General features: G+C 38.9%; 2 protein-coding genes and 2 non-coding genes across 4 annotated transcripts; all 4 read right to left on the reverse strand.

Moving 5' to 3' along the window:
* Positions 1–461: 461 nt before the first annotated feature.
* On the reverse strand, positions 462–2986 carry LOC133531957 (KRAB-A domain-containing protein 2-like). The gene is made up of 2 exons (XM_061870410.1): positions 1428–2986; positions 462–578 (listed from the first exon to the last, which is right to left on the reverse strand). The coding sequence occupies exon 1, from the start codon at positions 2963–2965 to the stop codon at positions 2018–2020; it is 948 nt and encodes a 315-aa protein (XP_061726394.1). The 5' UTR covers positions 2966–2986; the 3' UTR covers positions 462–578; positions 1428–2017.
* A 434-nt stretch (positions 2987–3420) lies between these two features.
* Positions 3421–26546, reverse strand: LOC133532223 (nucleolar GTP-binding protein 1). Its single transcript, XM_061870797.1, has 14 exons — positions 26393–26546; positions 26154–26306; positions 25100–25221; positions 23169–23304; positions 21872–21973; positions 20300–20392; positions 17730–17879; positions 16121–16275; positions 13088–13229; positions 12342–12522; positions 9883–10111; positions 5737–5870; positions 5006–5178; positions 3421–4042 (listed from the first exon to the last, which is right to left on the reverse strand). The coding sequence occupies exons 1-14, from the start codon at positions 26438–26440 to the stop codon at positions 3887–3889; spliced, it is 1974 nt and encodes a 657-aa protein (XP_061726781.1). The 5' UTR covers positions 26441–26546; the 3' UTR covers positions 3421–3886.
* LOC133532320 (small nucleolar RNA SNORA16B/SNORA16A family) lies at positions 10804–10937 on the reverse strand. The gene has a single exon (XR_009801680.1). It is a non-coding gene; the product is annotated as a small nucleolar RNA SNORA16B/SNORA16A family (small nucleolar RNA).
* On the reverse strand, positions 17974–18108 carry LOC133532319 (small nucleolar RNA SNORA16B/SNORA16A family). Its single transcript, XR_009801679.1, has one exon. It is a non-coding gene; the product is annotated as a small nucleolar RNA SNORA16B/SNORA16A family (small nucleolar RNA).
* Positions 26547–26850: the final 304 nt, after the last annotated feature.

Below are 26850 nucleotides of genomic sequence, written 5' to 3' on the forward strand. Positions count from 1 at the left end.
TATTTGATTCCTCGAAAAAAGTGTGTTTATTGTCCCGTGTTTCGTGCCTACTCTGTATAAACCATCATCTGTTTTATCTTGTATGATACCCAAAACATTTCGAGCATCTCCTTTGGCTCTGTCAAAGCTGGGAATAGGTAAGGTTACAGTTTTTCCAATCGCGATTGGCGGAAATTTTTGATCAGATAATTGTTTCATAATATCAGCCTGAGCTTGAAGACCTTCTATCGCCTTTTCTTTATTTTTTTTTATATTTTCTGTCTGCGCACAACGTATGCATGTAACTTTACTTCCGAAGCCTTCATAGTCTGCGCCAAGTGTGCTGTCAGTGCAAATAACATGCACGACCTGATTACAAATAATGCACGTATGTGCGCCGGAGCTCTCTTTTTGGCAAATACAACAAACGATGTCTGAAGAAGTTATCTCAACTGTTGGAGAGTTTATTTCCTTTCTTAATAGTGGCAACAATCCAGGAACTTTGTCAATATGGTGATCCTTATTTTTTTCTGTGACAGAAGTATCTTCTTTCACAGTTGACGACGACGGTCCAGGTATTTCCATCTCATTTCTTTGTACTAAAATAAAATTTATATAAGTAATTAATGGAATCAGGCGTTATTTTGCAGAAGTCCATCATAATATAAAATAGAAAAATATATAGCTACTTCCACACGAAAAATGACAAGTTAGTTATGCATTTGTTAAGTGCACCGCCCGCCCGCCCGCAATTTAATACAATACAAAGCGATACAATGCACCTGCACCACCACCACCGTTAACTTCTCTACACGTGTTTCGCCCCTACACGGGGCATCCTCAGCAGCAGTTAGACCGTTATTAGGGGCGAAACACGTGTAGAAAAGTTAACGGTGGTGGTACAAGTGCATTGTATCGCTTGCATTGCATTAAATTGGGGGCGGGCGGGCGGTGCACTTAACAACTGCATAACTTGCCATTTCTCGTGTGGAAGTAGCTAAATATTTTTCTATCTTATATTAAAATTCATATACTTAAGTACCTATTTAGCTAAATCAGATTACACTTGTAAATAGCAATTATAAGTGAGGGTGTCCCCACATAGCATTCGCCGGGCGTACGTGTTCTTGACGCGAACGCCGCGTAAGCGCAGCGACAACCCGGCGATTACGTCGCGTTTTATGAGCATGCAGTAATTGTACTGGCGTGCACTTACCACGGTGAGATGGCAGACAAGTGCGGGCCTATTTTATAATTTAAAAAAAAACTTCGCGTTGCATTGCAGCTGCCTGACTGACGCACTATGGGCCGGCCGGCCGCTCATAGAACGCGACGCAAGCGTACCGTTTGCGCAGCGCTCGCGTCGCGTAATTTATGTTCGAGGAACGCCTACTCTCAGCTGACATTTAAAAATATAGTAATTTGAAACGGTTTTTGTTGCTACTTACTAGTGTCATCAGTATTATTCTGCTTCTCACCAGACGAGTTAATAGCGTTTTCTAACTCTTCCTCGGTCTGAAGAACCTTTTTTATTGAATCTGGTAGTGTTTCAATTTCAACATGAGCTTTTCGTCCTAAAAAAAAAGAATTCATAAAATGTTAAGTTTATTCTATTTTCGCAGTTAAACTATTAGATGGTTTGGTCATGTTGAAAGGATGAATGAAAGGACTTTCTCATAGTAAGTTTCGGCTAGCTACCCGTTACACCCTGTAAGGGCATGTTCAGATTCTTGACCCGCGTCGTATCGTACCCGCGCAGAACCCGCACACGCGTTGTACTGTACGCGCGCTCGCCCCGCGGCAGCCCCGCGCACAGCCCGCGCACAACCCGCGCACAGGCGCGGGTCAAGCGCGGGGCGGGCGCGGGTGGACTTCGATAAATTCAATTTGAGATCTAATTGAAGTGTCATAAGACTCAAATTACATACAACACAAAGGGGCTTAGACGCGGCTTAAACGCGGGTGCTGATACGCTGGGCGAGCGCGAAGCGGGCGCGGGTCATCAGAACGCGCCCTAATATACTCACCAAACATCACTTCAAATGGCGATTGTTTTATGCCATGATGGTGCGCAATTTTTCTTCAGTTGACAGAATCGGAGGCCCTCACTCCAACGATTAGTTTTATTATCTTCCATCCATGCGAACAATATTTGCTGTACATGCTGATTTGCACGCTCCACGCTTCCCTGACTTTGAGAATGACGTGGTTTGCCATGCACTATGGACAATTCGGGCCACATTACTTTTAACTCTTCTACGACACGGTTGGCGAATTCTCGTCCGTTGTCTGATTGAAGCACAGAAGGCGCACCTATAGTACAAAATATATCAAGGAGATTGTGCGCTACTTCCTGTGCTGTTTTTGTGTGTAGGGGACGAAGAATCACAAATTTTGTCAAATGATCTTGGTAGTTTAAAATATACTTGTAATCACGGTCAGGACACGTCTGCATGTCTACAAGATCCACTTGTCCCCGTGCGTGAGTCTCTTTAAATAATAACGGTTTAACGACGAGTCCCTTTTTAGGCTGACTCTTTTTCTTGTGACACGTTTCACATAAATCCAAGTAATAGTTTACGCACTCTTTTGTGACATTTGCATACTTTTTATTTAAAGCTTTCAATGTGAGATCTCTACCACCATGACCACATTCCTGATGAGCACATTCAATCACATCGAATAACTCGTCATCCGTAACGTAGTATTGTATATTTTTTGTACCTGACAATGGCTTAATCAATTTTTTTTCGTCCCCAAAACAAACAACGTCGTAGCGTTTGAGACGGCGATACTGCAAAGACGTTTTCTTTTCAGCTACTTTAGCGGATTCTACCTCACTGATAATCTGCTCATACAACTGTTTGTTTTTTATGTGAAATGAACACTTATTTTTATTCAAATTAGAAATTTTCTCTTTAAACTTTACTTTTAAAGCTTCTTTATCCACGTTTTTAGTAACAACAACACCGTTTGATTCACTCATCTTCAATTTTACACAATTACACGCCCGCACGCTCAATGAACGAACATGAAATGACAAAACAATCGGTCGGAACACCGCGAGAGACATTATGAACCTGTTTAAACATGTTCAGATCAACGTTTGACCGAGTTTTGCAGTCGCTTCTAGGATTGACTAGGCCAAAACCGAAACAGAATAATTTACTTTCGACGTTTGACTGAAAAGTTAGGAGCTCCTGGGTTTGACTAAAAATACTTCAGGCAAAGGGCGAAATTGAAATGTATTTCGGGGATTGCCTGATGGCTTTGGCCAAACCTAGGATAAACCAGTCCTTCCGCGAAGAGACTGTGTATCGGACTTTGACTATAACACATACATAAACTATGGTGCCGATTAAGCGTTAGGCTTCGCCTTTGAGACCCATCATCGTATTATTCAAACAGGTGTTTGAGAAATGGATATAAATGAGACAACAACAATTTTGTACAACTTTATTTTAGACATAAATAATCACTTTCTCTTGAATACTCAAAATAGATAAGATAATGGGTGGACTGGGTGGAGAATAGTATTCATTTAACAAAAAAAATGTATTAGGGCTCCTCTACACGATGGCCCAGCGTAGGCCAGTCCAAGGGACGCAGCTATGCGGTGAAATGAGATAGCAATATCACTTGCTCCCTCTAACGCATAAATGCGTCCCTAGGACTGGCCTACGCTGGGCCATCATGTAGAGGAGCCATTACAGAAGTAAACTCATATGAAAATTGCGTTCTCACCATCAACGCACCTGTGTCGTTATTGGCATTTAGATATAATATTGCCTCATTCAGTTTCTCTTTTTTCCATGCTACAATATAATTCAAAATGAAACATATAGTGATAAAAAGGTAATTAAATATTCCTTCCATACTTCTACACTCAAAACTATTCTTAAAAGTATTATCGCCTGTCGGTCTTGCCGACGCCCCGCTTGCCGGCGAACAGATGCTTGGGCATCTTGGTGCCGATGAAGCGGTCGGCCTCGCCCTTGAGACCCATCTTCTTCGTCTTCTTCGCGATGGCCACGTGGGCCATGTTCTTCGCGCGTTTCGCCATCTGGAGAAGAAAATAGTGTAATTATGGCAAGGTAAAATATTTGTAATTGCAAAAGCAGAATTGAATGTTAGATAACTTTAGCACTTTAATAAAAAAATGTATCATAGACGTGAGAATAAAACACTTTTGGTATGCAGGTCAAAGCTTTTAGGGATCGTCCATTAATTAGGTCATACGTTTAGGGGGAGGGGTAAAGAAAATGTGACATGGGGGAGGAGGGACTCACAAATTTTGTGACGTCACTAACTTTATCTGTAACGGTTTTTGTTTTTTATTTGCTGCACAGTTTAATAACTACTTTTTGCTATGATAATCGTTTTTAATCCTAATCGGTTTTGTGTTCTGTTATCCTTATTTATTTGTAAGACACATTAGAACTGGCATAATGGTCAGGAACAAGACAAAAAATATTGTGGACTTTTGACGCCTTCTCCACACATAATGTTAGGTGTCCAAAATAAAATAATATTACGTCGAATAGTATGATCACTGATCTAAATCATAAAGTTCATAACGAATTCGTTTTAGTATTTTTAATGTGAAGGTGCGGGCATGATGGCGAGGGTGTATATTAAATCCTGAACGAAGTGAAGGATTTTATATTGTTATCCCGAGAGTAGCGAGGGATTCTAAAATTAGAATCTTGGGCGTAGTGAGGGATTAGTGTTAATGCCCAGCGTGAAAATAATTTCTCTACTATGTGACACATACAAGGAGTATGTAACAAATTAAATTATTAGGGAATGATTTAAGTAAAAAAAAATAGTATAAAAAAATAGTGTCCTAGAAGAGAAAAGTGCCGCTTTGATCCCTCCTAGCAGGGAAGAAAAAGCTGTTTTCCTAAAAGGTGATGTGAAAATTAGCTATTATCTCTGTTAGTTTTCGTAAACGCATAGGTGTCGTCATTGGCGCTAGACTAAATTGTCACTTAAAACCAAAGTTATAAAGTGTGTCACCCCTTACCTGCGTGTCCTTGACGCCCTGCTCGTCCCGGGCGGGCCGCGAGACGGAGCGCGAGCGGGACACGTCGACGCGCGCTCTCTTGGCGGCGGGCGCGGAGAGCGAGCGGGAGCGGGAGCGGGTGCGGGTGCGGGTGCGGGTGAAGTGCGCCTCTTTCGTCGAGGACATGTCCACACCTGTAAGTACACTTTGCGTTACTAAAAATCCTACGAAAATGTAAGCTGATATAAAACAAAATACATAAGTTTTTATTAAAGTTTATGTTATTTCTACTTGGAATCACAAATTCATTCGATTAAATAAAAAAATTTTAGCTAATATTCTCACATTTTTTTTCTTTCTGTTACAACGTCACCCTAGTTCACAGTCTTACTAATTACGGCGAAAATGTTGTTGCACAAATAAAAGGTCTATATTACGACCAATTTATCCGCAATTTTTGTATGACAGTAATGGAATAATAGGAATGAGATTTTTTTTAATCGCAACTCTATCGTTTACATTGCCAATCCTTTCTTCCATTTTCCCGCTCTTTCTTTTTAACCCTTTGAACGCCGCGCTTTGGCGGTCAACAGGTTAAATTCTATTCAAAACATACCCAGTTTCTCCATCTCGTCTCTGAATTTAGTGATATCAGATAATTCCTCAGCCTGACGAGCTTCGTGCTCTGCTGATTGATGACTCGTCCTTCAGGATCACCTTCTGTTCTACTCTGTTCTGTATTGATAACATACCCAGTTTCTCCATCTCGTCGCGCAGCTTGGTGGTGGAGCGGTCCCGCTGCCGCGCGCGGGTGTTGCGCGGCATGACGGGCTTCGTGCTCTGCTTGGTGATGCGGGACTCGTCTTTCAGGATCGCCTTCTTGTTGCTTTAACAAACGAAATATGGTACAAATAACGCTGATGATCTAGAAATGACTTTCAGATCCTCTCCAAAATACTTTACTTGACTTGCTTTAATCTTAAAATACATTTTAAAGATTAACTTATTAATAATTCGACTTTAATTAATTATTGATTAAAGTCGTCGAATAAAGATCTATATTTAAAAACTTCACTTTTTGAAAATTTACTTAAAAACTAACCAAACTATAAATTATTTCGTATACGAGATTTAACGCTAAATGCTAACAAAATTTGTCGTATTTGATTACACCATTTGCAATTTCTATTGAAACCCACTTTAGTGTATGGCCATGTATTCGGCCTCCTCAGTAGTGAGAGCTACACGAATCATACCATAGTAAGACAATGGCAGCAGAAAATCACACAGCTTGATGGTATAAATTACTAATTTTTTTTTTTTTTTTTTATTTATTCATTTTAATTAACACAGTATAACAGTTAAAACTAAAGCACTGTGAAATTACATATTGAACCTAGACAATCTAGACATGTATAATTGGAAAGAGTTGACATGAAACATCAAAATACTAATTAGAATACAGGTGACACTTATAACACAGAGGAGGGACGAATATCCATCATCTCGCTGAACCTCAGACATTCATCACGCACTGACATCCATCTACTTGCAAACACATCACATTCAGGCGCTGATGCGAGGAGTGAATTCAAGCTGCGTAAAGCTCGAACAAAAGGAGCGTTCCTGCGCGACACAGTTCGGGAACCCGGCACAGATAAAAGACAGCGATTACGAGGCCGAAACTCAAATCTAGAAGGTGTTGGGACAAACAGACGCACTACTTGTGTTGTTAACTCGACACAGTCAGAGTCACCGCGTAAGATATTACAGATTGTAGTGAGAAGTGCTGAGCTGCGTCTTACCTCTAGGGAGTTAAATCCCATCATTCCCAACAAAAACTTGGTAGGATAAAGGAATGGGTAATACCCGTACATTTTTTTGTATAGGAAGCGCAAGAACACTTTCTGTACTTTTTCCAGTTGTAAGACATATGTTGTCTCGTAGGGACACCAAACGACAGAGGCCGTCTCAAGCTTACTCCTCACTAAGGCATTGTAGAGCAGTTTTATTGTTCTTGAGTCAGTAAAATCCCTGGCATTTCGAATGACAAATCCCAACCTCTTGTAACAATTACGGGTCAATGCATTCAGGTGCTCATGGAAATTGAGACGAGAGTCTAGAATGACACCGAGATCACGGATGGAGCTAACACGAACTATTGCGTCTGAACCCAAAATATATGTGTAGTTAAGTGGATTTCGTGCCTTGCTAAAACTTATAACCGCACATTTAGAGATATTAAAGGATAGTCTATTTTTTACGCTCCACTCGCGCAGTTGGTCAAGATCCTTTTGAAGAGATTCACAATCTGAGATTCCTTGTACTCCATAGATCAACTTCAAGTCATCGGCATAAAGAAGGCATCTAGCGAAACTCGGAACGGATGCCAGGTCATTAATCATTATACCGAAGAGCAAAGGACCCAGTACCGATCCCTGACTGACCCCAGACCTAGTCTGATAAGTGTTCGATATAAAGCAGCCATGTTGCACATATTGACTCCTATCGCGGAGATAACTAGCGAAGAAACGGAGTAGTTGCGGGGAAAAACCGATATCGCACAACTTGCTCAATAGCACATCGTTATCCACGCGATCGAATGCTTTTTGGAAGTCGAAGTATAACACGTCTACTTGTATACCCTTGTCCATATGATCGGAAACCGAGTCCACCAAAGTTAGAAGATTCGACTCCACTGAACGCCGAGGCCTAAAACCGTGCTGGGAATCGCTAAGAAAGGGCTTAATTTGAGGAGCTACGAGCCTATTTACAATGCTCTCAAATACCTTGGCAATCGACGAAAGAATGGCTATAGGTCGATAGTCTTCCACGCGAGTTGAGTTACAAGTTTTAGGAATAGGTCTCACTCGTGTGACTTTCCACTGATGCGGGTAAACTCCAGTACACAATGATATGTTCAAAATGTGGCATAAAGGTTGTATAAGCCACTCTTTACACCCTTTTAAAATATAGGCCGGGACATTATCAGGTCCAGGGGAGCTACATGGTTTTAATCGTTTTATTGAGGCTTCTATGTCTTGCGGAGATATTTGGTTAACGTGAACGTAATTAGAATTACAAGACAAATCCTCGCGAACAATTTGTTCAAAGTCAAGATTTGGAACATTTGACAAAAAGACAGATGAAAAGAAATCTGCGAAGGCCTGGGCTGCCTCTGTCCCCTCAAACTCTGCCCCCTGGAAGGTAACTTGAGACTCGAACCCTCCTTTAGCTTTTAAGTTTCCAATATGCTGCCAAAACGCTTGAGGGTTGGACGCAAGCTTGACTTGCAAGTTATTAATGTAGTCATCGTATGCACTTGATATACGAAGTTTGAGACTAGCCCTAAGCCTAGAAAAGGTGGCATATATAGACTCGTCTCCTGAACGTTTCCAATCCCTATGCAATTTAGCCTTCTTCTTAAGGCCCATAATAATATCAGACGTAAACCAAACAGGATAACGCTTACTTGGCTTATTAGGTCTTGCTTTCCTAGGTATACATGCATCGAAAATATCGTATAATATGCCATAAAAGAGATCTACAGCCACATTGGCATCACGAGTCTCAAGAAGATCATGCCAGGACACCTTTGATAATAACAGGTAGAGGAGTTCATAATTGCCCTTCGAAAAATTCCAATCACGGCTTAAATCGACATTGCTGGGTGTCATGAAAACAGATCTGTGCCCTGATCCTGTAAGCGGCACTTCAATTTCCAGCGGTGGATGGTACGCATCACGATGAGGGACTAGCCCCCCATCTTCCATCTCATAAACTTTTACACAGCTAGAATCACCACGCACCAGCACCACATCTAGCACTCCTCCAAATGCATTCGATACATCATTCATCTCATTCAAATTACAAACAGTTGTAAAATAACAAAAGTAGCTTAAAATATTAACAGAAGAATAAGTCGGGTTTAGGTTTAAATCGCCGACAATCACCACAACACCTTTTAAGGAATCAATAACAGATTCAACTTTGTGGAAAAAACTCATATAGATATCATCAGCAGCCTTAGGAGGTATATATATAACACACACATGACACAAAGTATGCTCCAGATAGAACGAAGCCCAGAGATCTTCGCCACTAGTCGTCTCAAGGTCCGGTCTGCGCTGCAGTCTAACACCTGGCCGTGCCGTCAACAGCACGCCTCCCCCTTGACGCCCTCCAGTACGATCCCTCCGGAGCACGCTCCACTCACTACCGACCAGTTCTGAGTCCTCAACCGAATCAGACAGCCAGGATTCGGTTACAGCTACAATATCACTGTCGAGAGCAAGAGTAATATGCCTAAAAGCCTTCAGTTTTGTGTTGAGACCTCGAACATTTTGATACGCAATGCTTAGAGACGAATTTGAAGAACGCTGACGGGATATATTACGCCTACTTTTCCTGTCTTTTTGCGCCTTGTCGACGAAACGTCCACATTTTAACTCTTGCATTTTCAGGCCAAACACTTGCTGAAATTGCTAATGACTCAAGCAAGCTGTCATATGAGCATTCCCAACCCTTTTAAAATAATTTTCATAGAAATCTCACCAGATTTGTCTATATCTGTATACCCATATATTCTGCCTCCGCAATCGTGAGAGCTACCATTTAATCTTATACCATATTAAAGACGATGGTGGTAAATACCGACACCGCTTGACAACATCGATCACCAGTGACAAAAAACAGCATTGTCAGACATTAAGACTTAAGTATTAAGTGGTATTAGGTATATGTTCTTCGTGAGATACGTAAATGGAAGCATCTGTATCTAAGGACATTTATGCTATTTAAGTCTTTTTTGTTCATGCCATGTATGTTTTCTGTGTTATCTCTTAAATAAATAAATAAATTAATTAATTAAAAAAGACATTTTTATAAAAAAAACTTACCGGATTTGAATAGCTAATTGCTTGATTTCCTTCATAGTTTCATCTAATTCTATCTTCGGCACGGCGTACATGCCGCCCTCGTCCCTCAGCGCCTCTTCTCGCTCCAACTCTGCGAGTTTCTCGAAGATGTCGGGGTCGATGTAATCGGCGATGTTGTGGCCCTCCCAGAACTCTGGGATCGGGTCGTGGCGTTCCTCTTCGGCGATCTCTGTGTAGTTCTTCTTTAAGTCTAAAAATAGAAATAAAATAAATTTTTGATTAAGGTTTTTAATTGTTTCTAGGCTTACAACCGGTTTATTTCGGATTCGCTCCGAAAATAAAGAATGCCTTGTGACATTAAGTCCGCTTTGTAACTGTATAATTTTTACTGTGCAGTAATTAAATAATATATTTAGTTATACAGAAGAAGTTAAGTTAAAGTTCTTAACCAGAAAGTTCTAATATAAACTATTAAAAAGAAACGGATTATGGGAAAGCCCGAAAGCGTTTTACGTCAAAAACAGTTTGTAAAATACAGAACCACTATTCGGACCTTGCCCTGCTCAATGTTAATTTAAATTCATCGATGTTTAATTTGTCTGTAATTGGCCGTAGCGTTAGCGCAGGTCGCAGTTTTGACTCGGGCATTTTGCTTTCCTATGTCCGGATGTTTACCTCTACAAATCGCAATCCTTAACCGATACTCGTGAAACTTTGTGACCATATTCTATGATTAAATAGTTTTGTTTTTGTCGATCCAGTTTTTGGAAATTTGGCATAAAAGAGCGCCAATAGCGTCTATAGCGTCTATAGCTTTTAAGACCATTGTGAGTTCATGGTGATGACGACTCAACGAATTAATAAACTCTTACATTTTCTATGCTTAACGCGAGGTCTACAGCCCACAGAGCCACTAGTAAACTTAGGGAGAAATAATAAAAAATGTGTATTTGACATGGGTAATGCACGATCTCATATTGGTGATGCGTCGTGCGACCATATGTCAAACAATAATGTCGGCCGCGTGTTGACTGACGCCAAACATGTAATTTGGTTCAGCTTCGATCGGGCCAAATAAATAATAAATAAATATTATAGGCTATTATTACAAAAATTGATTAAGTTCCTCATTCCTAAGTGGGTACTTAGACAACAATATATTTAATACATAAATACAGTGAAATCTCGATAATCCGGCACTGCGTTGGTCCGGTACATAAGAAGATAAGATAAGAAACCATTTATTGCCACACAAAATACAATGTTTCAATTAAAAATAGTAAAAATAGGCATGCGCGGCAAAAGGAACGGACTCAGCGTACGCTGCGTCAGCCATTTTATTACAAATTGATGGCGCAGCGCTGATTTTCAGTCCGTCCCCTTCACTGAACCACATTGATATGACATGCGGGTTAATGGATTTTTTGTTTTATTACCAGAGATAGCTAGTGTATACAATTATAGTACGAAAAAAATAAAGAAATTTGTATTACAAGTGAAAATTTAATATTTTAATTTGGTATTTACTTGACAACTGGCTACATTTATAACTCAAGTATTTTACTGAATAGGTACAAACAATGCTATAGTCATAAGTATATAGTCATACATCCAGTAATACGGCACCAAAATAGGGGTACAAGTGATCATTCTATGACGACTCGTTGTTTTCTGCAGCTGACTGTACCTTATGGCGGTTGGCGTTTACGACGCGTAGCAGCGTATTCGTATAAGAGCGTCGTGAATAACAGCGTATACACCAGCCACTATAGGGAGCGTGCATGAACTGTAGGAGGCAGCACAGGAGCCGTCAGATTTTTGGCGCGAGGCGTAAATGTGATGTTTATTGTTCCGATGTAGTCCAAAAGATGGCAGAACCTACTATGCACAAGAAAACACTTGACGTGTAAATGTACATGTTTATGGTTCCGATTCAGACCACGAGATGGCAGACCCTCCAACGCGCACGGTCCCTATAAGGTACCTTTTCATGTGGAACGTCACATATTAATATACTACATTCTGTATAGGAACTGGTACTAACTGGTAGCCTAGCAATGTTTGCTTGAACCCTATTAATTGGATGTCATTCACTTACCTCCAAAAGCCAAAAAAAGTACATTAAAATGTAGTTATAGTGAACCAAATCTTAAGTACATTTGTACGCAATCAGGTAACCGTATAAGACTATGGAGTGTGAAATTAAAAGGAGTGAAATCTCTTATGGTAGAACTGTTGCAAAAGTGTCCACCTGTCAGCTCTAAGTAACAGTTCCAAATCTCTCTAGAGTAGCGCTAGAGTAGCTAAGAACCTAGGCGTTATTGACGGAGTGAAGTGCGCCGTCTATGATTTGTTTTTTTTTTTCAAGTATTCTAGGTATTGTAGCGCCACAACAAGCTATTTAAGGTTTTTTGATGAAAATTTTTGGTACATGGAGATTTTATTCCCTACTACATATATATATAAGACGAAAAACTCACCCAAAACGTAATCGTCGCCCTCCTCCACCTCTATCTCCCTCTCTAACTTCCTCTTCCTGGCCTCTCTGTCTGCCGCGAGCTGTTTCCTGGCGAGCACCTGGGGCGGTATGACGGGCGGCCGCGCCTTGCCGTCGCGGGGCGCCGGCGTGGCCACGTGCAGCCGGTTCAGGATGCCGTCCACCTGAGGACGAAGGTAATCTATGTAGGCATAGACAAATAGATAAAACATTGTGCAACTGTATATTGCAATAAGTGAAATTTCGGAAGCGGGGGTTATTTTCACAATTTATAACTCCCGCGGGAACAATATAAGCCTTTGACAGTTTTGAATGATTCACGGTTAGTGGTGTGGACGCGACCAGTGGGAACGTTGGAAGCGAACGCAGCCGACGCGCACGAGTGAGGGTAGACCGAGCGCGGTCTGCACAACGTGGACACCCGCCCGCTATCTCCAGTTACCCGTGAACAAGATATAACTGCGTCGAAATATCGGGAGCTCATAAACAATATAAAAGGTAATCATGGTATATATCCCGATCGATTTAAGTCTAATATAAGCCTTTGTTCTTCAGTACACTTGCATGAAATAAGACATTTTTCGAACAAGAGTGATGCAAAAAAAGTAGATTTTGCAACGAGGGAGGGGGGAGGGGGAATATTGCAAACGAGAGTCTATAGATTCACGTCAGCCGCAAACGTTCAATTTGGTTAAGACGGTCCTGCCTAAGTATGAAGTTTTGGTATACCTTCTTAGTGCGCATTTTCTCAGTGACCCTGTGTCCGAGCAGCCGCTCGCAGGCCTCGATCTTGACCTCCTGCACGCCCTCGCCCGTGACGGTGGACGCGCGCATCACGGGCACCGACGACAGCTCCGAGTTGGACTCCGCGCTGCAAAAATATTGTGCGTGGAGTCCCTCCGCGCGGAAGAAATGAAACTTCACTTCAAATAACATTAACATAACATTAGAGTTAACATTAACATCTGCCAAATTTTACTTTATGAATAAATAACGACTGTTTTTATTTAGTACTTTATGTCACCGATTATAACGTTAAACGTTTAACGCAACCTTGTTGCAAGTCGCATAAGATGTTTCACTTCAACAATCACAACTATTAGCATTCTACATGACGGTCTAAGATACACTTCCAAACTGGGTTTAAATTCTACCTCGTAACACGAGTTTCACAGAGTCAAATAGGTATTAATTGAAGAATAATTTAATAAACACTAGAAAAACACGCTTTTATAAATGCACGTAAAAAAAAACCTGATCGTGTTCTAAGTCCATTACCAGACCTTTCTCACAAGTGGAACACGACTATGATACGATATTCCATCATGGAATGCCAGTGCCTATCTTCCGGCTTCATCATCAGACCTTGAAACCTAATCGTGGTCAAAGTTCATGTCAAAGTCTTGTAACTTTTCGAGTTATATAGTTGCCACCAAGTTGTTACCAGTGGTAACTACTGGGAAAAAAAAACCCCACTAGTTACCACCAACTCGATGGGGTGGTAACTACTGGGAATTTTTTATCCTAGTAGTTACCACTGGTAAAAGGTGAGTTTTTTTTTTCCCAGTAGTTACCACCAAAATTTCGTTAGCGTTCAATTCTAATAAAAACAGTCTAAACAATACTAATAAAAATAAGAGTGCTTTAATCAATAATTAATTAAGTAAGCACTAAACACTCTTTATTATTTTATACTTTACTATTTCTACTGTTTTTATTAGCATTGAACTCAAACAAAATTTTGGTGGTAACTACTGGGAAATAAAAATCCCACCTTTTACTAGTTGGTAACTACTGGGAAATAAATTCCCAGTAGTTACCACCAAACCGAGTTGATGGTAACTAGTGGGATTTTTTTCCCAGTAGTTTCCAGTGGTAAAAGATCGGAAAAAAAATCCCAGTAGTTACCACTGGTAACAACTTGGTGGTAACTAGTGGGAATAACCCGACTTTTCTAACAAATCCAAACACAGCTATGATACGATGTTCCATCACAAAGTTCCAGTTCATATCTTCCGGCTCCATCATCAGATCAGTTCGACAGTACCATATTATTGTATTGTCATCAGAACTACATACAGCTGCCAATTAATAAAAGCGTGATAAAAAAAATTAAGAAAAAAAAGTTCCTCCTATCTTGACAGCTGATAGATAATACAAAAGTTAAATCTAAATTTGGCATAAATTGTATATTCAATAGATACATATACAATAAAACAAAGACCGTATTTGCTTGTATTTAATATGGGTAATGCACAATCGTACATTATTTAGACGTTGTGCGACCATATATCAAAGTTTACTGTCGGCCGCGCTTTGACTGACGCCAGACACGAGTCTTGACTCAGCTTCGATCGGGCCAAACACTAACCCCCTTATTCATAAACGTCTACTAAAGTTGACAAGCCGCTAATAATCGTTTGTCCCTTTCCATCATACCGATACGCCGGAAAGGGACAAACGATTATTAGCGGCTTGTCAACTTTAGTAGAAGTTTATAAATAAGGGGGTAAATGTTTCAATATATAACTAAACTTTTGACGACCGGTCTGGCCTAGTGGGTAGTGACCCTGCCTATGAAGACGATGGTCCCGGGTTCAAATCCTGGTAAGGGCATTTATTCGTGTGATGAGCATGGATATTTGTTCCTGAGTCGTGGGTGTTTTCTATGTATTTAAGTATTTATAAATATTTATATATTATATATATCGTTGTCTAAGTACCCTCAACACAAGCCTTATTGAGCTTACTGTGGGACTTAGTCAATTTGTGTAATAATGTTTTATTTATTTTATAACTAAAACTTGTGTGAATGTAAGTAAAAAAGAAACTGTCGAATTTATTATGTCTGCCAATCAAAGAGGCGTGAGGCCGCGGCAGTGTGGATCGAACGTTCATTAGAATTGATAATATTGAAAATTAACCATTACAAATATGCAGCAGTATTGTCGTGCTGCAATACTGCTACAGTCGAATGCATTATTACTGCAGGAAAGTTAAACTAGTACGTTAACGGCACTCGCTTCGGACGGTACCAACCCTAGCGGTAGCCACGCCCATACGTGACGGTTTACAATTTTTAATACTTTCAATTCTAATTAACGTTCGGCTGACACTGACGCACGAACAGCGGCACGAACACAATATATAGACTTGGATGAATCTGTTTAGGACGACAGCGGCGCCCGCTCAAAGCCTTTTTATTTATTATTATTATAATGTTGCTCATCTGGTTGCCAATTGGCAAAGGCCTCCTCCAGTCTTCTCCATTCTAGTCTGTCTGTGGCTTCATTCTAGTGTGTCTTTTTTGGGGCCTGCATTGCTTTCTGTTTCCTATTCGTGGATACCATAGGCTGACTATTTTGCTCCACTTGTCTTTTCCTCGGACTATGTGACCTGCCTATTTCCATTTCTGCCTTTTGATCTTTCTGGTTATGTCCTGCACTTTTGTTTTCTTTCTGATGACGGTGTTTTTAACTTTGTCTGCTCGCCTTAGTCCTGTCATACTCCTTTCCATTGCTCGTTGGCAAGTGGCCAGTTTTTCAGTGTTTTCTGTTGTTAAGCTCCAAGTTTGGCTCAAGGCCTTACAAACTTACAACTTTAGCATCATAATTATGTGTTAAATATGTGTATTTGAGTTTTGTGCCTCTGTCTGTGGTATCGTAACCAATGGTATGCAATGGATGAACCGATAGAAATGTGGTTTTATTAATCGAAACTTGTCTGTTAAGGACAGACATGAGGGTTATTAAGGATACTCACTTGACCGGGTTCTTGGCACAGCGGGCCTCCAGCTCCTCGATGAGCTGCCTCTTGGCGGGGGCGAGGTCTTCAGGCCGGATCACGTCCATCTTGTTCAGCACCACGACCAGGGGCTTGTTGCTGAACAGCGGCTTTATGCTCTCGAAGAGAGATATCTAAATTAAAATTTAAAAAAAAGGATTTTTACAATCGAGACATTACTTGTGGCTTTCCATCACAGTAAGGATGTTTGCATTTGAAATTCCAATATAAATTCTGATAAAACGGTCCTTATCGCAGGTTAAGCATAAGGACCCTTCTGTGATGGAAAGCCACATTTACAGCTATACGCAACCTGCAGCGGGTCTCTATTGTTTCCCATAGAGTTTTAAGTCATGTATTGTTTGTCCGCATTTTCGTTAGTCATAATTTGGTTATTCTGAGAAACGCGTGAATTTTCAGTATTGCCATAAAGCAAACCTGACCTAACCTACCTATAGGATAACCTTACGAAAATCCTGAAAAGTTAACGGTTTCAGTATTATGACCAATGATAATCTGACTATCGTTACATTATGACTTACAATAATTATTTCAAACAAAGGGATCCGACCTGGCCGCCCACGGGCTTTTTTTTATACTACGTCGGTGGCAAACGAGCATACGGCCCGCCTGATGGTAAGCAGCCTCCGTAGCCTATGTACGCCTGCAACTCCAGAGGAGTTACATGCGCGTTGCCGACCCTAAACCCGCCCCCCCTCGTTGAGCTCTGGCAACCTTACTCACCGGCAGGAACACAACACTATGAGTAGGGTCTAGTGTTATTTGGCTGCTGTTTTCTGTAAGGTGGAGGTACTTCTCCAGTTGGGCTCTGCTCTAGATCTGGAATGACATCCACTGGCTGTGCCCTACCACGCAAAGTGAGATGACATTCACAATGCCCATACCTCTCTTTTGGACGTAGTTGACTTGTTGTTGTTGGCTTGTTGAGGTGGCTCGCCAGGACTTGATTAGATACATAACCTCGCGTCATCTGAACGTCATTTTTAAGAGCAATTCCTAGCTGAGCAACTTTTCAAATCTCGAATTTTTAAAGCTGTTTCTGTCGCGCTGCGGTAGGCGGGAGTGCGTGCGATAAGGACAACTGCAGCTCGGACTAAAATACCCACGCAAAAAACTCAAAAATCGAGGTTTCTGGACTGTATCCTCCTAGCTCCAATACGCAAACAATCATTATGAAATTTTGGAAACTGCAAGAGGAAGAAATAATCTATGACGCTGTTTTGATTTATTGGATATTTGTTGTCATATTTTTGTATCATATTATTTATGTACGTATAATTTTATATAAATTTGTGATATTTTTTTTGTCATTTTACTCCCCAATTAGGATCTTTCGGTTTGGCTCATGGTTGACTGGTAGAGAATGCCTTCTGGCATTAAGTCCGCCATTTGTATCCTTCATGTATTGTGCAATAATGTTTAAATAAATAAATAAATAAATATTTTTATACTGGTTTAAACCCGCGACCTCCGGATTGCAAGTCGCACTCTCTTACCTCTAGGCCCCCAGCGCTCTGCTTTCTATCTTATGCTAAAAAGACGGAGAGACTATTATAAGTAGTGTGACCTGGTCCTCGATGCTGTGGCCGCACTGCTCGGAGGGGTCGACGAAGTACAGGATGGCGGCGCGGAGGTGCGCCAACGCGGTGACCGCCTGCATTTCTATCACGTTGCGCTCTTCTAGGGGATGGTCGAGGATTCCGGGAGTATCTATCACCTGAAATATAAAAAATTAATATTAAAAACATTGTTTGATGTACGTGCGAAAGTGTCATTTGTACTAAAAGCCGTACAGTATGAGTGTTTATTTAACTTGTATTTGATATGGGTAATGCACGATCATATATTAATTATATGTTGGGCGACCATAATATCAAAGCTTAGTGTAGGCCGCGCTTTGACTGCCGTCAAACATGTAGCTTGACTCAGCTTCAATCGGGCCAATGAGTATTGTAGAGTCGGACCAAGATAAGTAAATAAGCAAGGATGTTCATGATTGTTAGACACTGCAGAGCGATATTGATAGGGTAGTGAGTTGGAGCCATAAGAACAAACTCTATTTCAATGTGTCCAAATGTAATGTAGTGTCTTATAGCAAAGCCGTCTCTCCATTGCTCCACTCGTGTAATATAAGAGGAGAAGGGATCACGCGCGTGTCGTCTGTGCGAGATCTGGGATTGCACGTTGAGTCGGATCTGTCCTTCAGAAAGCACATAGTAGACACATGTAAGAAAGCTTTTCGGAACTTAGGCTTCATACTGCGTCAGACAAAGGACTTTTACAACACAGCAACAGTCAAGGCTCTGTATAATGCGTTAGTTAGAGGCAGGCTAGAGAGTGGCGTTAATTTATGGAACCCACATGAGAATAAGTACTCCGCGATGGTCTAAAAAATACAAAACAAATTCGCCAGATATTTGTATTTCAAGAAGTATGGGGTATATCCTTTTTACCCACTCATGTACCCGACTCTCTTCGTTCTCGGCATGGTAGGCTATACAAAATTAGAAGTGAGGCGGAACTTGTCGTTAGCACCTTATATATTTAAAGTACGGCGGGGGGTCGCGCACAATCCGGAAGTGCTGGGTGCCTCGGGGCTGGTGGTGCCGCGCGGGCCGCGCCGCCGCGCGAACCAACGTACTCGCTAGAGCACCAACGGTCACCGCAATCAATATTTTAAATAAGATCTCGACTGAAATAGATTTGTTTAGCTGTTCTCTTACTGAGTTCACAGAGGTCACTTACAAACAATTATGCTATCCGTAATTTATAGATAGTATTAATTATTTTAACTTACATTGCTAATTGGGAGAATCAACTTTTTAGCGTCACTCGTTGCCATGGTTACGATTAGTTGTCCAGGGGACAAAAGTTCATTGAAATACTGATTTTATGGTACTTAAATGTATTAAACTTGCGTTTTTGTGGTCGTTATAACCAATGTCCATAATACAACGTCTCTTCAAACAAACCGTGCCACTGTTGTCCCTTGGACAACGGGACAGGATAACAAAACAAAAAAAGTTGATTCACCCAATTATATTAATTACATTTTTATTTATTATAAGATGTTATTATGGAATTGCTATTGAATTAATTTCGTGTGTTAAATTGTTTATTGAATGTTTTTAAATGACTAGTATGTAAGCACTTTGGTACAATACTGTAATGCTTATAAGTATGCTGAAATAAAATGAAATGAAAAGTTGGCTGCGATGATAGCCCAGCCTGTGAAAGTTTTAAGTAATCGTATAAGTTTGATTTTTAAAATAACACATGGCTGGGCTGCCAAAATAGCTGCCAACTTATCTCGGCCGAACTCTCTCTTCTTATTCTTTAAGCTAGACTTTTCTCGGCCTAGCCCCAGGGCCTGTTTTGCTATCGCTCTTCTCCACATAAAACACATAAAAAAAACATAAAAAAAAAACTATATAAAACAGCTCTTCTCTCTAAAAGTATATTTGGAATGGAACCCCGAATTTATAATAATTTACCCGAAAGCATACGGAAACTACAGGACATCCATATATTCAAAAAAGAAGTTTTCAAATTCCTAGTAAATAAAGCATATTACTCCATAAAAGAATATCTAGATGATTATGACATGAATAGTAATTATAACCATGACTAATGATATATTTTAATTTTATTGAATTTTGAACTGTATTTTAATTGTATTTTAATTTAATTGTAATGTAATATTCATTTTAATTGTTTTATTTTATAAGTTACAACATTGTATTTGTATGCCGACCGGCGAAACATAGTGTTCAAATGTAATATACCTAAGACCTATTTATACCTATGTTTTACAAATAAAGCATTCTGATTCTGATTCTGATTCTGATCCATATATTATTATTTACGGTTGTTTTTATTATTATTAATTAAATGGTCAGTATCATTATTCTTATTTTTAGATTATTATTCTTTATTCATTTCGATTCTTATTTATTATTATTGTTGTTATTGTGTTGCAACGATCTTTTTGTGAATGAATTTTATTTTGAAATGTAACATATAATGTACATGTTCAATAACAAATAAATGAATCTAATCACATCTGTTCTCTTCCATGTCTGCATCACGACGTCCAGCCAGATCATATGAATAATAAAGTATCAGGTAGGAACTGACCTGCCACCTGAGGTACTTGTAGTCAGTGTGTCCCACGTACAGGCTCTTGGTGGTGAAGGCGTATGGCTGCACCTCCACGTCGGCTCGGGTTATCTGGAACATTATTACTCAGTTGCTCAAAGGTTAACTGGAAGAGATCCGTTTAAGGGATAAGGTCGCCTTTGTACTAATGGTGAGTGTTTTTTAGGGTTCCGTAGCCAAATGGCAAAAAACGGAACCCTTATAGATTCGTCATGTCCGTCTGTCTGTCCGATTCTGTCACAGCCACTTTTTTCCGAAACTATAAAAACTATACTGTTCAAACTTGATAAGTAGATGTATTCTATGAACCGCATTATGATGTTTACACAAAAATAGAAAAAAAAAACAATAAATTTTGGGGGTTCCCCATACTTAGAACTGAAACTCAAAAAATCTTTTTTCATCAAACCCATACGTGTGGGGTATCTATGGATAGGTCTTCAAAAATGATATTTAGGTTTCTAATATCATTTTTTTTCTAAACTGAATAGTTTGCGCGAGAGACACTTCCAAAGTGAAAAAAAGTGTGTCCCCCCCCTGTAACTTCTAAAATAACGGAATGAAAAATCTAAAAAAAATATATGATATACATTACCATGCAAACTTCCAACGAAAATTGGTTTGAACCAGATCTAGTAAGTAGTTTTTTTAATACGTCATAAATGGTACGGAACCCTTCATGGGCGAGTCCGACTCGCACTTGGCCGCTTTTTTTTCTTGTTTCGTTTTCATTTTTGTACACTTTATTGTAATTATTGTTTTACTACTACTATTAAATGAGCACATGAAACAAAGAGGATAGACGCGCAAAACTTAACGTGGAGCACTTTTATCAATTAAACAACCGTTGTTATTTATTATCTCAGAAACATTACCAAAAATTGGAAAAAAATATTTTGTAGGGAAATGTATACAAATACAAATTATTTATTGTTTGAATGTGAGTGGTTATAAATGGTGGTAGGGTTAGTATTTTGTTCGCATCACAATCAGCCAGAATTTGGCGTACAACACTTGGACTCTCAATATGCATGTCATTAAAACCAACTTAATGCATTTAACTTCTTGTCTGTGTATGAAAAGGATTTAAAACAAAATTTTAGTTAATTTTTTCGAACTATTTTTTCTGCTCTATGCAGTACAACCTAGGTTTGAACCAAAACTCGGAATCGGTTTTAAAAATAGCGGTAAACACCGGTTTATTTTGGTTTTACTGCGAAGTTTCAAGCAAACATTTTATGGCCGGGCTGGTGGTGTGCCGCGTAAGCAAAGACACCCACATAGAAAGAAACCGGTTTTTAGTGTTCTAAACCAGTTAATCTGACAAGAACTTCATGGAAATATTCTCCTGTTTAAAAATAACAGTTTACAAATAATTTACGAACGAAACCGAAATTAAAAGGTTTTGCGCCAAGTACATGATAACGGTTTGGAAATTTAACCGGTTATTAATATTTATAATGAACCATATTACTACTAAAATAAGGTTGATTATTGTTTGATTATTTTTTAGTAATTAGTGAATTTAACTTGTCACCTGACGATACGTACCTTGTTGATGAAGCTGGACTTGCCGACGTTGGGGAAGCCGCAGATGATGATGGTCCGCGTGTACGGGTCGATGGACGGGAGACGGGCTAAGTGCTGCCTGACCTGCGGACAATTTAAACTAATAAATAAATAAATATTCAACCACAAAAAACAACATATTTATTATTTAAAAAATATATAAATTATTATAATGACTCATTAGGCGGGTCCACACAGAGCGCGCAGACGCGCGAGGCAATTTCCTCATGCACAAACCGGCCAGTGTAGACGTGCCTCGGCCGAGGCGGCGCGCGCGTTCTCCTCCCCGAGCACGCCGCCTCGGCCGAGGCACGTCTACACTGGCTATTTTTGTGGACCCACCTATTTACGATTTGAGCTGGTTAGCTGTGGAATGCCCTACTATTAGGCAGTGACTGAGGGCTATAGGCTACAGCATTTATTACGCCTCTAGGGGCGCTAATGTAGGAGGTCTTTCAAAATGTCAAATGCATAGAATTTTTGGGGATTGCAGGCTTTTCTATCGCGAATTTTCACTCCTTATTCATAATTGTGGTAAATCTCTTTCCATCTTCGATTAATCATGGTAAACATGAGATATAGTTCGGTTCGGTAAATTTAGACGTTAATATACTTTTGTGTATATTAGAACTTATTGATTAAAAAAAATAGCATTGCACAATTTTGAGATCTGTTTTTCTGGACCTACATACATCTACAGTAGCGATAACTTGTGAGCATAAAAACTGTAGCCCTCATTACGATGCGGGCAGTGACAGGAGGGAGAAACTGCAGCATTCGGTCATTCTCGGCTCCATTCGCTCAGCATTACTCCGAGCAACTATTAGGGCTGGCACAACTTGACGTCCCTTTGCGTGCACAACCAGAGATACTCTTAAGATAATGACTTGAATTTTGACAATCTTAAATAGCCGATAAGTATGTTGTTGTCCTAAAGCACCCCAGAGGTGCAAAGGGCCTTCACAAGCTCGCGCCACGCCTTCCTATCTTCAGCTCGTCCTCTGGCCTCGCTCCAGCTCAACCCGACCGCTCGATAAGTATAGTGCCATATATTAGAAAGGGACAGAATGATTTGTCCCTGAATCGCTGTCAAACTTCGTTTTTGTAGGAAGTTTCTTTTCTGTACGATAGTACTATTGCCGCCGCTGGCGCCGACGTCCAGAACAGATTCAATCAAGTCTAGTCTTTTGTCTCTTCATGATGGTGGCCCTGCCTTAAGGCCTTCTCTACCAGTCAACCATGGAGTCAAGCAAATGACCCAGTTTTCCAAGGAGCTTACCTGTTCTAAATAAGCCAAGTTGGCTTGTTGTCTCTTCATGATGGTGGCCATGCGGCCCAGCGCTGCGCGTTTCAGCTGCTTGCAGCGGTACAGCGAGTCGCCGTATTTGAGCAGGCGTACGTAGTCTTTTGCTACACTGGAATTTAAAACAATAACCTATGAGAAGGCCAGTTGAGATATAAATATTTTAACCCTTTGAACGCCAAAGACGTCAACTAACACGCGCGGCCACAGCGCAATATCAACTTTCGTGCATTCCGACAATGTCTACGGTGACGCGCCGCACACGATGGGCTTGGCATTAGCTGGTTGGACGTCAATGTTAAGGTTTACTAATAAATGGGCAAAAACATTTCCCCAAGTATACAGTTGGTAAGAACTCCAGTCGTTATTACGCGACTCTGCGATTAAAAAACTTCTGAGTCTTTTAACTCCCGAGTCAAGTCCTTTATTGAATTTTTTAATTTCAACTTATAAGGACTCGAGTCTTCAAATAAGACTTCGTCTAAAATTTTATAGGTTTTATCTGAGTAACACAAAGGAAAAATGAAATTTTTTAATGATTTGTGCATAACCCATGAATTTAATACAATTACAAAATTCTTTATTTCATTAAATACAGTACATATAATTTAGGGGATGGTGTCTCCCGGTAAGCAATATTAAATGTATAACCCATGAATTTAATGTGGAGACAATGCCTTTTAAAAATTGTGTTTGTGTAATTTCAGAGTTCTCTTAAAGGACTCAAGTCTTAACACAAGACTTAGGTCTCTATAAAGATTTAGAGAGTGCAAAGTAATTCGAGTCTTAAAGCAGAGGACTCAAACTTTGCAACTATTTTACCCAAATTAACATTTGCCTAAAAATCATTTGTCTCTTTTTAAAACTTTTCTTTGGCAACTTATTGTCTCATTTTATCAAGTATTATTTAGTCAAAATACTCTTCCCACGGTAATATTAAGAGCTTACAACCTAATTTAGAAAATATCATACTACTTGAATGTTTGTTTTACCTAGAACAAATAATTTATTATATATACATATGTTAAATATTTTTACCTAACAATTTCCAACCTAACCTACTTTTGATACTTGTCGCAGTTCATTTCTGATGGTGTCACAGTTCTAATTCTCATGTTTATTTATTTATGCAATTAAATATATTTCTGGCATTTGTTCGTTTTATACTAGGATTTCCTGGATACTTTATAGTTTAATATTAGTAAAAATAAATTATCATTTGCCAAACTTGTTTATAAGTTGAGTGTGCAAAGTGACATTTAAATAAACATTTTTGGAATTTTTGCAATATAATATTAGTCAAAAGAAAATGTTTGCTCAAATAAAACTTTCCACAGTAAAATTATGCCTAATGATAATTTGGGCAACTGAATAATATGTGAAAAGTAAATTTGGGAAATGAAATTACAGCAATATTTTTTTTTGTGAAGTGAAATTTTGTGAAAAATATTTGGCCCAAAGGCTACGTACACCCAATGTTAATGATTCGATGTGATTATTGTTAGACCTACTTCGAAGATTATACAAATTTGTTGAAATCAAAAACATTGTAAAGGTCAGAGGTTGGCAAAACAAGCAAGGTTTTCCCGAGGGTCCACAGTATGGGGTTCTTCAAAAAAGGAGTGTACAGGTTTTTAAAGGGTCAGGTAAAACCTCTGGACTTGCACGCGTCCATAGGCTATGGTGACTACTTACCATCAGGTGGGCCTTGATTGCCACCAATTTGATATAAAAAAAAAAGTTGGCAAGCCATGCAAAAATTAACAATTAAAACCTAAAACAAGAAAATTTACCACAGACCACTGAAACCACAATTATACCTCTGAGATTTCTAGAACTAGAGATTTTCTTGCAGTTCACTTTTCTTCCTAAGAAGCATTTTTCAGTTAAAAGAAAATTAAACTTACTTGTCAATGAGATGGCGAGCAGTATTCAGCTGGCCCAGACCCAGCTTGTAATGGTCTTTGTCGTACAGCACATTCATTAGGTCAGCATAGAAAGGATGCACATCATCTAGCTTCGGGAATTCCTGAGGGAAAAGATAAACAAAGACATCAAATGATAGTAAAACACCTATTTTATCATTGTAAAAACCCTGCATACAAGTACAAATTAAACTTGAGTTTTTAACTTTAAAAGAAATAAAAGATAGTTTTAAATTTATAAATCAAAAATAATTTATAATTCTAAAATTGCTCCGAGGCTTACATGGGGTTATGAAAGCAAGTTGAGATAAGTGCCCTTGGGTTATATATACCCTTTAAGTGGCATGTCATTTTTTTTATTTTGATTTTATTTTAATTATTAAAATGATGTAATCGGTCAGAAGCTGGCAGCCTGCCTAGGGTTATGAGTAACTTATGTACATGCTAAAACTAAAGCTATTTTCAACAATAACATATTGCCAAATTGATGGGTGTTTTCTACGTATTTAAGTATTTTATAAATATTTATATATTATGTATATAGTTGTCTAAGTACCCTCAGCACAAGCCTTATTGAGCTTACTGTGGGACTAGTCAATTTGTGTAATAATGTCCTATAATATAATATTTATTTATTTATAGTTTTTTTAAGTATGACAGTTATCCATAGACAGGGCCTTTGACGAAAAATAAGTGTTTGTCATTAAATGTATAATGATTAAGGCAGACAGATAAAAGTTAAGCAGTAAGTATAATTAATTATCTTTAGTTATTAGCACATTCAAACAGTGAGCTTGAGTAAGCTAAAAGTTCATTAAAAATATTAAAATATTTCTAAATAACAGGCAACATTCAAGTACACCATATTAAGATAATGGCACCCTTATCTTTATTTATCTGTCTCAAAAAACATTTATAAATATAAGAAATTAACATTGTGCTATGAGTAAATAGTATATATAAAACTCGTTACAATCTCAAATTGATGTTTTATAACTTTATAATAACTTTTATATAACATATTGCTGGAACAAACCTGTATAATACGGGACAGTCTGTCGTGGAAGTTCTGTTGCGTAAATTTCACTTTTCTCATGTAAAACCCACGTATCCGGGATATTTTATAATGCTTGTGCACCACCGTAGGAGTCTTCCTTTGTGTTTTTGACAAAATTATATCTATGAAGTCCTGAAAAACACAGAAAGTACCACATTTTAAGGTTACTTTTACTACACGTAAATATCATGATGAAAAAGATATTTTTAAATATTTACCTTTGCCGTAGGGACTACGGCGATCTTTTTAAAGTTGTACAAACTCATTTTGTAGTTGTAATATTGTTATTTTCTAGTAAATATTAACTGGACTCGGAAAGAGTCCATCACACGTACAACACGTGTTTAAAAAGAAATGTCAAAATATTGCGTCTCGATTTCTGCTACTTTAGTTGTCAGTTTAAAAATTAATCTTAGATAATTTTTTCAAATTGTTCTTGTTCACAAAATTAATAAAACTGTGTATAATTACGAAAAGTAAATATTCAGGAATTTATTAAAAAATCTATCAACATTATTTAATTTGAAATGTATACTTTAATCTTGCTTCTTTGTAACGTTGTGCAGTATCTAAACGCAGCTTAAATAGCGTGTTGCCATACTTATAAATAAAATTCTCTCGAACTTCCAATAAAATAAGAAAAAAATGCCTCTATGACTACAGTTGAATATATTTA

Source organism: Cydia pomonella, chromosome 26 (genome assembly GCF_033807575.1).
Source record: "Cydia pomonella isolate Wapato2018A chromosome 26, ilCydPomo1, whole genome shotgun sequence".
Taxonomy (NCBI): Eukaryota; Metazoa; Arthropoda; class Insecta; order Lepidoptera; family Tortricidae; genus Cydia; species Cydia pomonella.